Genomic DNA, 15101 nt, shown 5'->3' on the forward strand with positions numbered 1-15101 from the left:
TAATCCTTCAGGTTCTGATAACGGGGTGCCATTTCCTCTTTGTTTTCTACCCAACTGATGTGTAACACTTTGGGAGTAATGATAAATTTATCTTGTGGTAGAATAGATGTAAAATGGAGGTCTAGAATAACTAAGCAAAACCCAAGTTTCTTTTGGCATTGATACTGGAGTCAACCCTGTAACAGCTTTCAAGTTGTTGCAAAGTCAAAGAAGCTTATTTTAAAGGTAAATTGTGTTCCATATTCAATTCTGTGTCATTCTTCAGTGAATATTATGTATTTGATCAAAGTTAGTCCACTTAAGCTAAAAGTAACAGATTTTATTTTGTGATAATATATAAAAAGAAACTGACTCTGTTTTATGATATTTATGTAAGCAACAAATAGTTCACCTTAATTTAGTGTCAGAAGCTGATACATTTTACAACTTTATAAATGAGGATGTCACATTTTGCTGAGGAAAGTTTATGCAGAGGCTGAAATTCATTGGAACTCATGAGAAACCTATCTTTCTGATTGAAATTGAGAGAGAAATACCAGGGTGCCAAGGATACTGGGAGAGACATTATAATGAGAATAGAGAAAAGTTAAGTTAATCGACAAAGTCGGAGTAAGAGAGAAATTAATGAAGTCTGACTTATAGTTAAACTGCAAGTATATAGAGTCAGAAGCCATAGAGATCTACAGCACAGAAATTCATGCCTACCAGATATCCCAACCCAATCTAGTCCCATCTGCCAGCACCCGGCCCATATCCCTCCAAACCCAAACCCTTCCTATTCATATACCCATCCAGATGACTTTTAAATGTTGCAATTGTACTTGCCTCCACCATTTCCTCTGGCAGCCCATTCCATGCACGCACCACCCTCTGCGTGAAAAAGTTGCTGATTAGGCCTCTTTTATATCTTTCCCCTCTCACCATAAACCTATGCCCTCTAGTTCTGGACTTCCCCCACCCCAGGGAAGAGACTTTGTCTATTTATCCTATGCATGCCCCTCATGATTTTGTAAACCTCTATAAGGTCACCCCTCAACGACAGACGCTCCAAGGAAAACAGTCCCAGCCTATTGAACCTCTCCCTATAGCTCAAATCCTCCAACCCTGGCAACATCTTTTCTGAATCCTTTCAAGTTTCACAACATCCTTCCAGTAGGAAGGAGACCAGACTTGCACACAATATTCCAAAAGTTGCCTTTCCAATGTCCTGTACAGCAGTAACATGACCTCCCAATTCCTGTACTCAAGACTTTGACCAATAAAGGAAAGCGTACCAAATGCCGCCTTCACTATTCTATCTACCTGCGATCCTACTTTCAAGGAGCTATGAGCCTGCACTACAAGGTCTCTTTGTTCAGCAACACTCCCTAGGACCTTTCCATTAAGTGTATACGTCCCGTTAAGATTTGCTTTCCCAAAAAGCACCACCTCACATTTATCTAAATTAAGCTCCATCTGCTACTCCACAGCCCATTAGCACATCTGATCAAGATCCTGTTGTAATTTGAGGTAGCCTTCTTTGCTGCCCACTACACCTCCAATTTTGGTGTCATCTGCAAGCTTACTAACTATACCTCTTTTATGCTCACATTGAAAATCATTTATATAATTTGCATGGAGTGCAATTAATAAGATTTCCGTGTTCCACTTGCAGATTGTATAGTATGTTTATGATATTGTTACTCAAGCAAGAATAGACCTGCTATTAAATAATCCAGGATACTAGTTGTTCAGAAACAATGGGACAGAAAAAGGAGAGTTGGCAGCATTGGTTAACGATTGCGTTGCAGTGCTGGAGAAAGTGAAGATACAAGGAAAGAATAAATTTGGTTGGACCCAAACAAAGAAAGGGATCTGTGCAGTCGACAGACCAAACTACTGGGAAGGATGTAGATACTAGTGATCTCAAGTATTTATAATGGGGGATTTGAATTTCCTATATTTGGACAGGAATAATGTTACTGTAAAAGGCAGAGAGGGGCAAGTGTTCCAAGATGTTAATGACCCAGATGCTTTGTGCTGGGGGACATTTCGAAGTTTTATGATGATACAAAATTTGGAAACATCGCAAATTGTGAGATGGCAGGGAAGAATCCCAAAAGAATGTACAGTCGGTTCTGCTGTAATGTGCATTTCTTCAACGTGAATTAGCTATAATGCCATTGAAGAATTTAGACCATCATTTGTAGAACACGACCTTTCCTTACCTACACTGTCTATAATATGATTCCAATCCCTTCGGTTTAATGGTGTTGCTATTACGTGATTTTCTTATAACACGGGATTGCACAGGAACAGAACTATCGCATTAAAGCAGAACAGACTATAGATATATTTGTGGAGTGGGCGGCAAGGAAGCTGGTAAAGTTTAATGTGCAGAAGTGTGAAGTGATTCGTTTTGCTGGGAAACATGGAGACACGTTTAAAAAACAAAGCGGGTACAGGCACTGAGGGATTGTTGTGACTATGTATTCAAGTCTTTCAAGGTGGCAGGATAAGGGAGAGCACAGTCAGTGAAGCATTGAGTACTTTAGACTTTATTAATAGAGGCGTAGAGCACAAGATCAAGGAAGTAATGCTAAGCTTGTAGAAATCGCTTGTTAGACCCCAGCTGGAGTACTGTGTGCATTTCTGTTTGCCACACTATCAAAGGATGGGAATATGTTGGAGTGTGTGCAGAAGAAGTTCACAAAATGGTTACAGGAATGAGAAACTTACATTGTAAAAATACGCAGGAGAAATTTGTTCTGTTTTCATTGAGCAGAGAATACGCAATGAAGCTTTGATAGAACTTGTAAAAATTACGATAGAACTGGATGGAGTAGATAGGGAGAAATTCTTTCTGAATGGAGGATGGAGAAGGAGAAGTCCCAAATTTAAAATAATCTGCAAAAGAAGCAAATGTAATGTATGAAAAAGCTTTTTCACGCAGTGAGTGATTTGAATCTGAAATGTACTGACTGTAAATGTGGCTGAGGAAAGTCAATCAAGGTATTCAACAGGGCATTAACTGATTATTTGAATAGAAACTAGGGATGTACAGGGTCTGGGGAAAGGCACGAGATTGGCATCAAGCTATAATGCTCAGTTGGAGATCTGGCTGCAATGGAAACCTCGTGCATTGTACCAAATCTGTGGTTTATTCCATCTATGTTGAATGTGGAGCTTCTTCCAAAATAGGTACTGGCAGAGATGGCAATTTAATTTGTACCATGAATAAAAATGCAGAGCACCAGTCTAACTCATCAGGAATGAGCTCTTTCCATTTAGAATCCTTTTCTCAGCATAAGCTAAAGAATGAAATTGCAATTTTTCCCAAGCTATAACTGAATGTTGTTGGCTGACTTACATTGGCTTCTAAGCCTACCAAGGTGTTGACTTTAAAATTCCAATGCTTGTTTCCAAATTCCTTGTGGTCTCACCACTCCCTACTTCTGTACTTCTTCCAGCCATTCAAAACTTTTGCATTCCTTCTAGTCCCTAGATTTGATTCTAGTCCCTTGATTGGGAAGGTGGTAAATATAAATCCTTCATTCAGAAAGAGAGGGGGAGCGGAAGCAGGAAACTATAGGCCAATTAGCTTAATGTCTGTCATTGGGAAAAAGTTAGGAGCAATTATTAAAGACTTTATAGCAAGGCACTTTGAAAAATTCAACTCTGAAAGGTGGAAAACCCAGATGTTAAAGATATAGTATGCCTGGGCTGTCTATTCTGGTTCAAGTTAAAAAATTGATAGACTTTTTTGGAGAAAAGGAAAACTAAAGTACTGTTTGCATTTTTAACAGAATAATGTTTGCAAGCCTAATTTCACTTATCATTGACTCTATCCAGATCCATTTCACAAGTGCTGTGCCCAACATTTTTTCTTTCATGGGATATGGGCATCACTGACACTGCCAGTATTTGTTGTCCTTTTTTAATTGCCCTTGAATTAACTGGCTTGCCAGTCCATTTCAAGAACCAGTTGAGAGTCAACTATATTGCTGTGGGCCTGAATTCACATGTAGATCAGACTAGGTAAGAATGGCAGACTTCCTTTCATAGAGTCATAGAGTTTAACAGCCCAGAAAGAGATCCTTCAGCCCATTTTATCAGCCATCTGGCATTATCTACTTTAGTCATATTTTCGACCATCTAGCCTGTCACCTTGAATTCTGTGGAGCTTTAATGATCTTCTAATTATTTCTTAGATGTTTTGATGGTTCCACATCTGTTATCCTTTCAGGCACTGGGTTCCAGAAACTCAACATTGGGGAAAAACCCATGATATCAACAGTGTCAGATTCCATATGTTAATTAGTGCCCTCAATTCCTCTGCTTCCATGCATTAAAATAAATTCCATCTTACCTTCCCAAATTCTCTTTTGTTTTAACATGACTACATGTACTCTGCCTACCAGACTGACTTGGCCTTCCTTCTACATTTGTCCATGCATCAGCCATTGTTGTACCTCCATTCTGTATCCCATTTTATGTCAAATTAGTTTAAACCATTAAAAACCAGACAAGCAAGATGTTGGGGTTTAGCTGCCACACCAGCTGAATTCCATCTGAGCCTAGCAGCCTAGGCTTTTATTGGGAAGTTGTTCTTCTGCCAAGTTATAGTTCCAACAGGTTTATTTGGAAGCACGAGCTTTCAGAGCAGAAAAATCGTATTCTTATTTATGTCCTGAGTCCCACCAGGTCCTCTCTCCCAACCTACTTGTCAGTGATGCTAGTTTGCTGCACACTTCCCACAGTCTGCTTGATTTAGAGATGCTGGTGTTGGACTCGGGTATACAAAGTTAAAAACCACGCAACATCAGGTTATAGTTCAACATATTTATTTGGAAGTGCTAGCTTTTGGAGCGGAAAAATCAACCACCTGATGAAGGAGCAGCACTCTGAAAGCTCGTGCTTCCAAGTAAACCTGTTGGACTATAACCTGGTGTTGTATGATTTTTAACAGAGTCTGCTTCACAGTGATGCTGGATGTTGCATAGTCTTCCTTCCTAAAGGAAGCCAATAAACCTACTGGGGCTTTATGACAATTGATAATAGTTTTGTGGTTATCGTTACTGGGAGTAGCTTTATGTTAGGTTTAATTATTTATTTAGTGATTAACTAAATTAAACTTGAAATTGCTTACACATGCAATTGTCAATTCTATTTCCAGTGTCAGAAAATCAAGTAACACTGGAAGCAAAAGAGGCTGAAATGGACAGAGCAAAATATGTTGATGAACTTCGACAAGCACTGACAATGGGGGAAGAAAGAATGAGAAAATATAGTTTTGACTTTTTTAAGGACAAGGACAAGGAAGTTTTTCATTTTCTATATGAAAAGCTTTTACAAGACATTTCAGTAAGTACAGTTCCATTTTTAAATTTAAGAACAATAGTTTTATTTATGTAAAAAGATAGGAAGGTTAAAGTAACTTTGTTAGTTTGGTTTCAAAGAAATTTACCTTGGTTAGCTCAGTTGACTGGATGGCTGGCTTGCAATGCACCAGCTGAAGTTACTATGGCCGACGCTCCTCAACCTCTCCCCTCACTTGGGGCACCATAACCCTCTACTTAAACCATCACCAGTCATCCTTCTCTAATGAGTGAGCACCCTATGGTCTGGTAAGACAATGAAGAATTTTACCTTTAGCCAGAGTGTTAGTGCATGATTATTTATGAATCTGCTCTTCAATTTTGGGGAAAATTGTTTCCATAAAATATTTCTCTGCATCTCCAGATTTATACAGATGAACACAAATGAGTTGGAATGGAATGTGTTTGCTTCTGATGTGAACATGTAGATATTTTAAATTCTGTGTTCAAGAATTGAATTTCCTACATCGTGAATTTAAGATTATTGGGAATGTTACATATTTTTCAGAACGTGTTAGAAATGCAATATCATTTCTTAAACAATTATGTGTTGCTATCCTATTAACTTTATGTATTCATATCTAGCCTGATTTTTAAAAATGGATATATAATCCCAGCTGTCTCCATTCTACTGTTTTAGCCTTCTCACACATGCTTTCCATTTCATACTATTTTGTTTATTTTCTCCTGTTTTATGTTTGTCTTGGAATAACCTGATATCAAATAGTGACGACAAACATGTCTGACAACTTGTACTGTATTTTGGTAAAATTATTAATTTACTTATTTTTTGATATTTTCCCATGCTGATATTCTAAAGAAAGTGCAATGTAATTTCCAACATTTCAGGCTTCATGTTTAACATGGCACATATTATGATCCTGTATTTGTGTAAGCATATAATAATTAAACAAAATTTATTTGAGAGTTCTTTTCACCAGGATTCTTTTCATATAATAGATATCTCTAAATATATTCTGCAAATGCTTATTAGTACTTAAGATCATTACAGATAATTTAAGACTTCAGTAAATGTTGCCAGCTGAATTCTCCTTATCAGTCCCATTTGCTTAGATTCCAGACTGATCTGTTATGTTTGTATGAAGCAGAGACAATCATTCTATGATACCTGCATATTGTTGTTCTTATCAAACTTTGGGATCTGCCTATGGAACTGGCTTCCATTTATCAAGTTTGAGCATCGAGATTAAGAACTGAAATTAGTGGGGGTTTTTTTTGCTAGAATTATAGAATCCCTACAGAGCAGATAGAGGCCATTTGGCCCATCCGGAGAACTCCGAGTTCTCAGAAAGCAAAGTTCTGAGGAATGGCCACTGGACCTGAAACATTAATGCTGATTTCTCTCCACAGATACTGCCGGACCTGCTGAGCTTATCTAGCAATTTCTCTTTTTGTTACTGATTTCCAGTATCTACAGTTCTTTCGATTTTTATTTAGGACCTCATTAACATCCATTTCCATATTTGCGAGGTAGTTGCAGCAAACAGTTGTAGATAATAAAATATTTTTTGTTTGTGGTGTAGAAATCTGATTTGTATTGTCAGGGTGAACTTCAGCCTCTATTGGTTTTGTTTATGTTCTTGTTTTGCTTCTGATTAATAAAACTCATGTTTTAATTTGTTCGATTGCTTGCTGGCCTATGATGTGCCTCTCCTCGATAATGCCAAGCTGTGGGTACACAGTGTGATTGGGGACTGGTTTACACTGACTTTGAGGATTTAGTTACAAACAGGTAAAGCGTACTGTATCGTAGTTAAATTGCAACTAGGGTGAGGGATTCATTTGTGAGAGTCAGCCTACCAATTTGTGTGCAGTGTGGTTTTGTGGCTGCTATACCATGATGTTGTCAATGACTGACAATGCTGGATTTGCCAATTCTTCTGCAGATGCACAATTGCCTTTGAAAGATGGCACGGGTGCAAGGCACACTTGTCTTTCAGTGAATGCCTGTCGAGTGGTGAGTTGCTTTGGGAATAATGTGTGGTAGGATAAGGCCAGAACCAAATGTGGAAGATCCCATGGGGATGAAATATGTAATTCACCCTCACAACGCGCAGCCCTCCAATCCCTCTGCTCCAATCCCAACCTCACCATCAAGCCAGCGGATAAAGGGGGCGCAGTGGTACCTCTCACCCTCACAACGCGCAGCCCTCCAATCCCTCTGCTCCAATCCCAACCTCACCATCAAGCCAGCGGATAAAGGGGGCACAGTGGTAGTCTGGCGCACTGACCTCTACACCGCTGAAGCCAAATGCCAACTCGAGGACACCTCTTCCTACTGCTCCCTCGACCATGACCCCACCCCCCATCACCAAACCATCATCTCCCAGACCATACAGAACCTCATCACCTCAGGAGATCTCCCACCCACAGCTTCCAACCTCATAGTCCGGGAACCCCGCACTGCCCGGTTCTACCTCCTTCCCAAGATCCACAAGCCTGACTACCCTGGCCGACCCATTGTCTCAGCATTCCCCTTGGCCCACTGAACTCATCTCTACCTACCTTGACACTGTCCTATCCCCCCTAGTCCAGGAACTCCCCACATATGTTCGAGACACCACCCACGCCCTCCACCTCCTCCAAGACTTCCGTTTCCCTGGCCCCCAACGCCTTATCTTCACCATGGATATCCAATCCCTCTACACCTCCATTTGCCATGACCAGGGCCTCCAAGCCCTCCGTTTTTTCCTCTCCAAACGTCCCCAACAATACCCTTCCACTGACACTCTCATTCGTTTGGCCGAACTGGTCCTCACCCTTAATAATTTCTCCTTTGAATCCTCCCACTTCCTCCAGACCAAAGGCGTAGCCATGGGCACACGTATGGGCCCCAGCTATGCCTGTCTCTTTGTTGGCTATGTAGAACAGTTGATCTTCCGTAATTACACCGGCACCAGTCCCCACCTCTTCCTCCGCTACATTGATGACTGCATTGGCGCCACCTCGTGCTGCCGCGAGGAGGTTGAGCAATTCATCAACTTCACCAACACATTCCACCCTGACCTTAAATTTACCTGGACTATCTCTGACACCTCGCTCCCCTTCCTGGACCTCTCCATCTCCATTAGTGACGACCGACTTGACACTGACATTTTTTACAAACCCACTGACTCCCATAGCTACCTGGATTACACCTCTTCCCACCCTATCTCTTGCAAAAATGCCATCCCGTATTCCCAATTTCTCCGCCTCCGCCGTATCTGCTCCCAGGAGGACCAGTTCCACCATAGGACACACCAGATGGCCTCCTTCTTTAGAGACCGCAATTTCCCTTCCCAAGTGGTTAAAGATGCCCTCCAACGCATCTCGTCCACATCCCGCACCTCCGCCCTCAGACCCCACCCCTCCAACTGTAACAAGGACAGAACGCCCCTGGTGCTCACCTTCCACCCTACCAACCTTCGCATCAACCAGATCATCCGCCGACATTTCCGCCACCTCCAAACAGACCCCACCACCAGGGATATATTTCCCTCCCCACCCCTTTCCGCCTTCCGCAAAGACCGTTCCCTCCGTGACTACCTGGTCAGGTCCACACCCCCCTACGACCCACCCTCCCATTCTGGCACTTTCCCCTGCCACCGCAGGAACTGTAAAACCTGTGCCCACACCTCCTCCCTCACCTCTATCCAAGGCCCTAAAGGAGCCTTCCACATCCATCAAAGTTTCACCTGCACATCCACCAATATCATTTATTGTATCCGTTGCTCCCGATGTGGTCTCCTCTACATTGGGGAGACTGGGTGCCTCCTAGCAGAGCGCTTTCGGGAACATCTCCGAGACACCCGCACCAATCAACCGAACCGCCCCGTGGCCCAACATTTCAACTCCCCCTCCCACTCTGCCGAGGACATGGAGGTCCTGGGCCTCCTTCACCGCCGCTCCCTCACCACCAGACGCCTGGAGGAAGAACGCCTCATCTTCCGCCTCGGAACACTTCAACCCCAGGGCATCAATGTGGACTTCAACAGCTTCCTCATTTCCCCTTCCCCCACCTCATCCTAGTTTCAAACTTCCAGCTCACTTACTGTCTCCTTGACTTGTCCGACCTGCCTATCTTCTTTTCCACCTATCCACTCCACCCTCTTCTCTTTGACCTATCACCTTCATCTCCTCCCCCACTCACCCATTGTACTCTATGCTACTCTCTCCCCACCCCCACCCTCCTCTAGCTTATCTCTCCATGCTTCAGGCTCACTGCCTTTATTCCTGATGAAGGGCTTTTGCCCGAAACGTTGATTTCGCTGCTAGTTGGATGCTGCCTGAACTGCTATGCTCTTCCAGCACCACTAATCCAGTAATTAATAAATTGAGTTTAGTAAGGTACTGTGAGGGAATTCTCTAGACCTTGCAAAAAACCCTTCAAAAGACTTGACTTCTGGTTCAACATTCCAGATTTCAGACCAGAATCCTGATGAAAGATCACTGACCTAAAATGATAACTCTTTTTTTTCTCTCCATGGATGCTGCTTGACCTTATTTTTGTGAGAATTTTAGCTGGAATATAATCTGCCTAAATATAACAATTCTAGTCCTGCCTGAGTAGTGGCAAATCATTAATAAAACAGTATTTCAGAAGAATGGAGGCAATGTTGACCTTAATTGGGACTTAATTTGTTTCAAAGCAACTATGACTATTCTGCGGAGATATTCCAAAGGAAAGCCACACGTATTTTGAAACATTAACTCTGTTTGCCTCTGTATATAGGCTGTAAGAGCTGCAGCAACTCTCCAGCATTTTCTGATTTTATTCCAGATTTTCAGCAGCTGTAGCACTTTGCTTTTATTTGAGGGTTGTTTGCAAAGTGGTTGATCACTTGTGTAGAGGGTAAATATATAGTTTGTCAGGAACCCTGAAAGTAAAGATGTACTGTGTGTGGAAGAAGAGAACCTAGAAGTTTATGCTGTTTTATATCTTTGGTTATTAAACGTGCTATGAGTAAAACTGCTTACAAAACTGCTGTTGCCACTTACTTTGATGTATCCCTCTGTTGTATATTTAGAAGCATTGTGTAAAGATAGGTTTATCTGCAGTTTAACAAATGGTTGCACCATGAAGCATAAACATATAATGAAGATGAATGCAAAATAGGTTTTTGGGAATTGCAAGCAAGAGGGGAAGTGAAAAGTCAATCCTGAAAGTAACAGTAGTCTTAATGCAGTTGGTGCACAGTATGTATCGCTACCAGCTGCTGTATAATCTTGGGCCACCCACATGCCTTCACTCAGTGAAGGCCACTGAAGACTGCAGACTGACCATTCAAACCACTGCCACCTAAACAAACACTACAGGTCAAGCACAGAGTCGCCCTGTGCTCCAAACAGGTCTAAAAGTTATTAATTGTGAAACACATTAATGTCATGGAATACGAGTACATTTTATTAGCTGCATAGAAAACTTTGCGGACAAGTAATGGCTTTGTGATGATAGTGCTAACAGAATATTTTTTCATAGTTATTTTGACTTAAAAGTGTTAATTTAGCTTTGATTGGAAAATTTCCAATTTGGGATCTTTTGAAGCTCTGCGTTAAATTATGGCCTGCGCCCTGCTAAGCAATTGGTTGATTTTCTATTTTTATATGTGAACATTTGAACGTGAACTGAATTATCACATCCTTTTCGATATTACTGTGAACTTTTCAGTAATTGGTGAATATTTTCTTACTTTTCATAATTATTCAAAATTATGCATTTCTTAAATCTGCAATCACCAAACTATAATTAGTGTGATAAATGAAATCACGACAAGTTTGAGATGTGATCTGCTATTCATTTAGGTTGATACAGTGAGTTCCTGGATTGAACCAATTCACCATGCAAACCTTTTGTTCCTTATAATCCAGAGTTTAACTTTATTTGACCCATTGTCCAGCTAATTGATTTTGTAACAAAGGTTTTGTTACAGAGATCCTTTACTTTGTACATTTCTTATTGACTTATGTATGATGAGCAGAGAGGACAGGTGTTCTTACTGGACTAAGACTCATTCTGGATTAGTGGTGCTGGAAGAGCACAGAAGTTCAGGCAGCATCTGAGGAGCAGTAAAATGACTTTACTGCTCCTCGGATGTTTCCTGAATTGCTGTGCTCTTCCAGCACCACTAATCCAGAAACTGGTTTCCAGCATCTGCAGTCATTGTTTTTACCAGGACCAAGACTCAGCACAGTTTTCATCATTTATATAAATGATTTGGATGTGAGCAGAAGAGGTATAGTTAGTAACTTTGCAGATGACACCAAAATTAGAGGTGTACTGGACAACGAAGAAGGTTACCTCAGTATACAACAGGATCTTGATCAGATGGGCCAATGTGCTGGGGAGTAGCAGATGGAGTTTAATTTAGGTAAATGCGAGGTGCTACATTTTGGGAAAGCAATCCTTCGCAGGACTTATACACTTAATGGTAAGGTCCTAGGGAGTGTTGCTGAACAGAGAGACCTTGGGGTGTGCATTCACAGCTCCTTAAAAGTAGATAGAATAATGAAGAAGGCATTTGGTATGCTTTCCTTTATTGGTCAGAGTTTTGAGTATAGGAGTTGGGAGGTCAAGTTGCGGCTGTACAGGACATTGGTTAGACCACTGTTGGAATATTGCATGCAATTCTGGTCTCCTTCCTATCGGAAAGATGTTGTGAAACTTGAAAGGGTTCAGAAAAAATGTTGCCAGTGTTGGAGGATTTGAGCTATAGGGAGAGGTTGAATAGACTGGGTTTGTTTTCCTGGAGCATTGGAGGCTGAGGGGTGACCTTATGGAGGTTGATAAAATTATGAGGGACATGGATAGGATAATTGGACAAAGTCATTTCCCTGGGGTGAGGGAATCCAGAACTAGAGGGCATAGGTTTAGGCTGAGAGGGGAAAGTTATAAAAGAGACTTAAGGGGCAACTTTTTCACACAGAGGGTGGTACGTGTATGGAATGAGCTGCCAGAGGAAGTGGTGGAGGCTGGTACAATTGCAACATTTAAGAGGCATTTGGATGGGTATATGAATAGGAAGGGTTTGGAGGGATATGGGCTGGGTGCTGGCAGATGGGACTAGATTGGGTTGGATATCTGGTCGGAATGGATGAGTTTTCCGTGCTGTACATCTCAATGACTCTGAACTAACAAATATTGTTATTTAAGTCAATTGAAGCAATAATATTTGATTTAAGTAATATATGATATATATTTGTATGCAGTACCCAAAATAATAAAGCCATGACCCACTTTGCAAATAGATTTCAAGCAGAAATATTAACTGTAACTTCAGTCTGACTGAGCAATTCTGCTTGATGAGGCCAATATTTCAAACACACACCTCTTTGGGTGTTGGCTAACCAACTGAAATATTTACCCTGCATAAATCACAGCTTCCATAATTGTATGATTGGAAGGCCCTTCTCACCGAGTTTGCCAATAATGATGAATATAGCTGATAATTATTCTCAAAGGAGTCAAACACAACTGCCACTCAAGTCCATGATTTCAAATTGAGCCTGATTTTGGGATGATGCTGTTGAGATACCACTGCAGACATTTTTAGCAATAACGGTCTGACTCCAATGTCATTTGACACCACGTGCACAAAATAAATGCACATTTGCCTTAATTTTGTTAAATAGATTCCTATTGTAGTGAAAAATGATCACAGTCACATCTTTGGGTCAAGGAAGCAAGGATTTCATTTGAATATATACAAAGGAAAAGTTACCCAAAACAATTTCTCAATAATAGACCTCAAATCTATAGTTCTCAACTTCATCTAAGCCCATTGAATGGTGAGTCCTATTTTTAATTGCATAAATTTTAATTTCACGTTTTAAAAACTGTTTACCTTTTCTTGTCAACTCACCACATTAGCACATTTTATAACATACCGGCAAGAATTGCTCTCATTCATTTTATTGATGAATGTGTTAACAGATATTCCCTGTGTGACATCAGGATTTGCTGCTCCATAGATTGGGCTGTTGCCATTTAACATCAATTTCGGTGTCTGATTGCAAAGCAATTTTTCAATTAAATAAGTTCAACTACATAACTTGAACTACATAAACAACTTAAACCCATTTGTTCATGCCATATTAAACCATGCTGACCAGCAGGTATTAACTTCAATCTCTTGCATGTGCAGAGTTAGCTGTCCTCAGCTGGAAAAGTAGTTGTTTTCCACCCTAAGGTATTACACTAGTTTGTGTTTAGCACTAATATTCAAATGATCTGAAAAGTGCAGTTTATTTTTAAAGAAATGAGAAAATAAGATGGATAATACGAACTCTGAGTTAAGATGTTTTAGGGCCTGATTTTATTGTCCCTTAGGAGGATTAGAGACAAGCAAGCACTTAAAATGGCACCACTGGCCAATTTGGTAAAAACAAGGACTGCAGATGCTGGAAACCAGAGTCTAGATTAGTGTGGTGTTTGAAAAGCACAGCAGGTCAGGCAGTATCCGAGGAGCAGGAAAATCAATGTTTTGGGCAAAAGCTCTTCATCAGCAATAGAGGCAGGGTGCCTGCAGAGTGGAGAGGTAAATGAGAGGGGGGTGCGGGTGGGAAGAAAGTAGCATAGAGTACAATAGGTGAATGGGGGTGGGGATGGAGGCAATAGGTCAGAGGGGAGGGTGGGGGAAGATAGCAAAGAGTACAATGGGTGAATGGGGGTGGAGATGAAGGTGATAGGTCAGAGAGGAGGGTGGAGTGGATAGGTGGAAAGGAAGATAGGCAGGTAAGACAGGCCATGGGGATGGTGCTGAGCTGGAAGGTTGGAGCTTTGCACCATCACCATGACCTGTCCTACTTGCCTATCTTCCTTTCCACCTATCCACTTCACCCTCCTCTATCACCTCCATCCCCACCACCAATCAGCTATTGTACTCTATGCTACTTTCTCCCCACTCCCACCCGCCTCTCATTTATCTCTCCACTGGCCAATTTGCTAACTTCATGGCCTCTTAGTGGCTGGTAGCATGGTTGAGCAGTCTAAGGCGCTGGATGAAGGTTCCAGTCTCTAAGGAGATGTGGGTTCGAATCCCACCGCTGCCACTTGTTTGCTATGCTGCAGCTTGTTTGGGATGTGCTGTGTTTATGTACAACATAAAGCGGATTTGCTTGGAAGGGCAGCATGGTAGCTCAGTGGTTAGCATTGCTGTGTCACAGCGCCAGGGACTCGGGCAACTGTCTGTGTGAAGTTTGCATATTCTCCTCATGTCTGTGTGGGTTTCCTCTCTCAGTCCAAAGATGTACAGATCAGGTGAATTGGCCGTGCTAAATTGCCCATAGTGTTAGGTGCATTAGTCAGGGGTAAATGTTAGGAAATGGGCCTGGGTGTGTTACTCTTCAGAGGGTCAGTGTGGACGTGTTGGGCCAAATGGCCTGTTTCCACACTGTATGAAATCTAATCTGTAGGGAATCTATGCTGCTCCTGGACTATTGTCCTGGAGGTGGCACATTGGGGCTGCAACTCTCCCCATTCTCTCACAGTGATTATTTAATTGCATGCATTCTGGTAAAAGCCAACGTTTTTGCTAAAATATAGTCAAAAGCAATTATGATGTATGAAACAAATTTGTGACAGTACAAATCTACTTAGTTTGATACCACATGTTGACTAGATAGTGAGGAATTGTTGATATGTCAATGATCACAACAGGTTAATCTAATTAGGTTTTGCAATATGCTATGCTTAAAGTTTAATTTGTACCAATTGTGATATGATTTCTCTGTTAATTGCCACCTTCC

At 41.4% G+C, this 15101-nt stretch overlaps 1 protein-coding gene across 2 annotated transcripts in view; it reads left to right on the forward strand.

Annotated features, from left to right (window-relative positions):
• xrcc4 (X-ray repair complementing defective repair in Chinese hamster cells 4) overlaps positions 1-15101 on the forward strand; it is a 372354-nt gene that overhangs the window by 46251 nt on the left and 311002 nt on the right. For both annotated transcript variants that reach the window (XM_072582657.1, XM_072582667.1), the window contains one exon: positions 5156-5343. In XM_072582657.1, coding sequence (XP_072438758.1) covers positions 5156-5343 — 188 coding nt within the window. The remainder of the gene's footprint in view (positions 1-5155; positions 5344-15101) is intronic.

This window comes from Chiloscyllium punctatum, chromosome 2 (assembly GCF_047496795.1).
Source record: "Chiloscyllium punctatum isolate Juve2018m chromosome 2, sChiPun1.3, whole genome shotgun sequence".
NCBI lineage: Eukaryota > Metazoa > Chordata > Chondrichthyes > Orectolobiformes > Hemiscylliidae > Chiloscyllium > Chiloscyllium punctatum.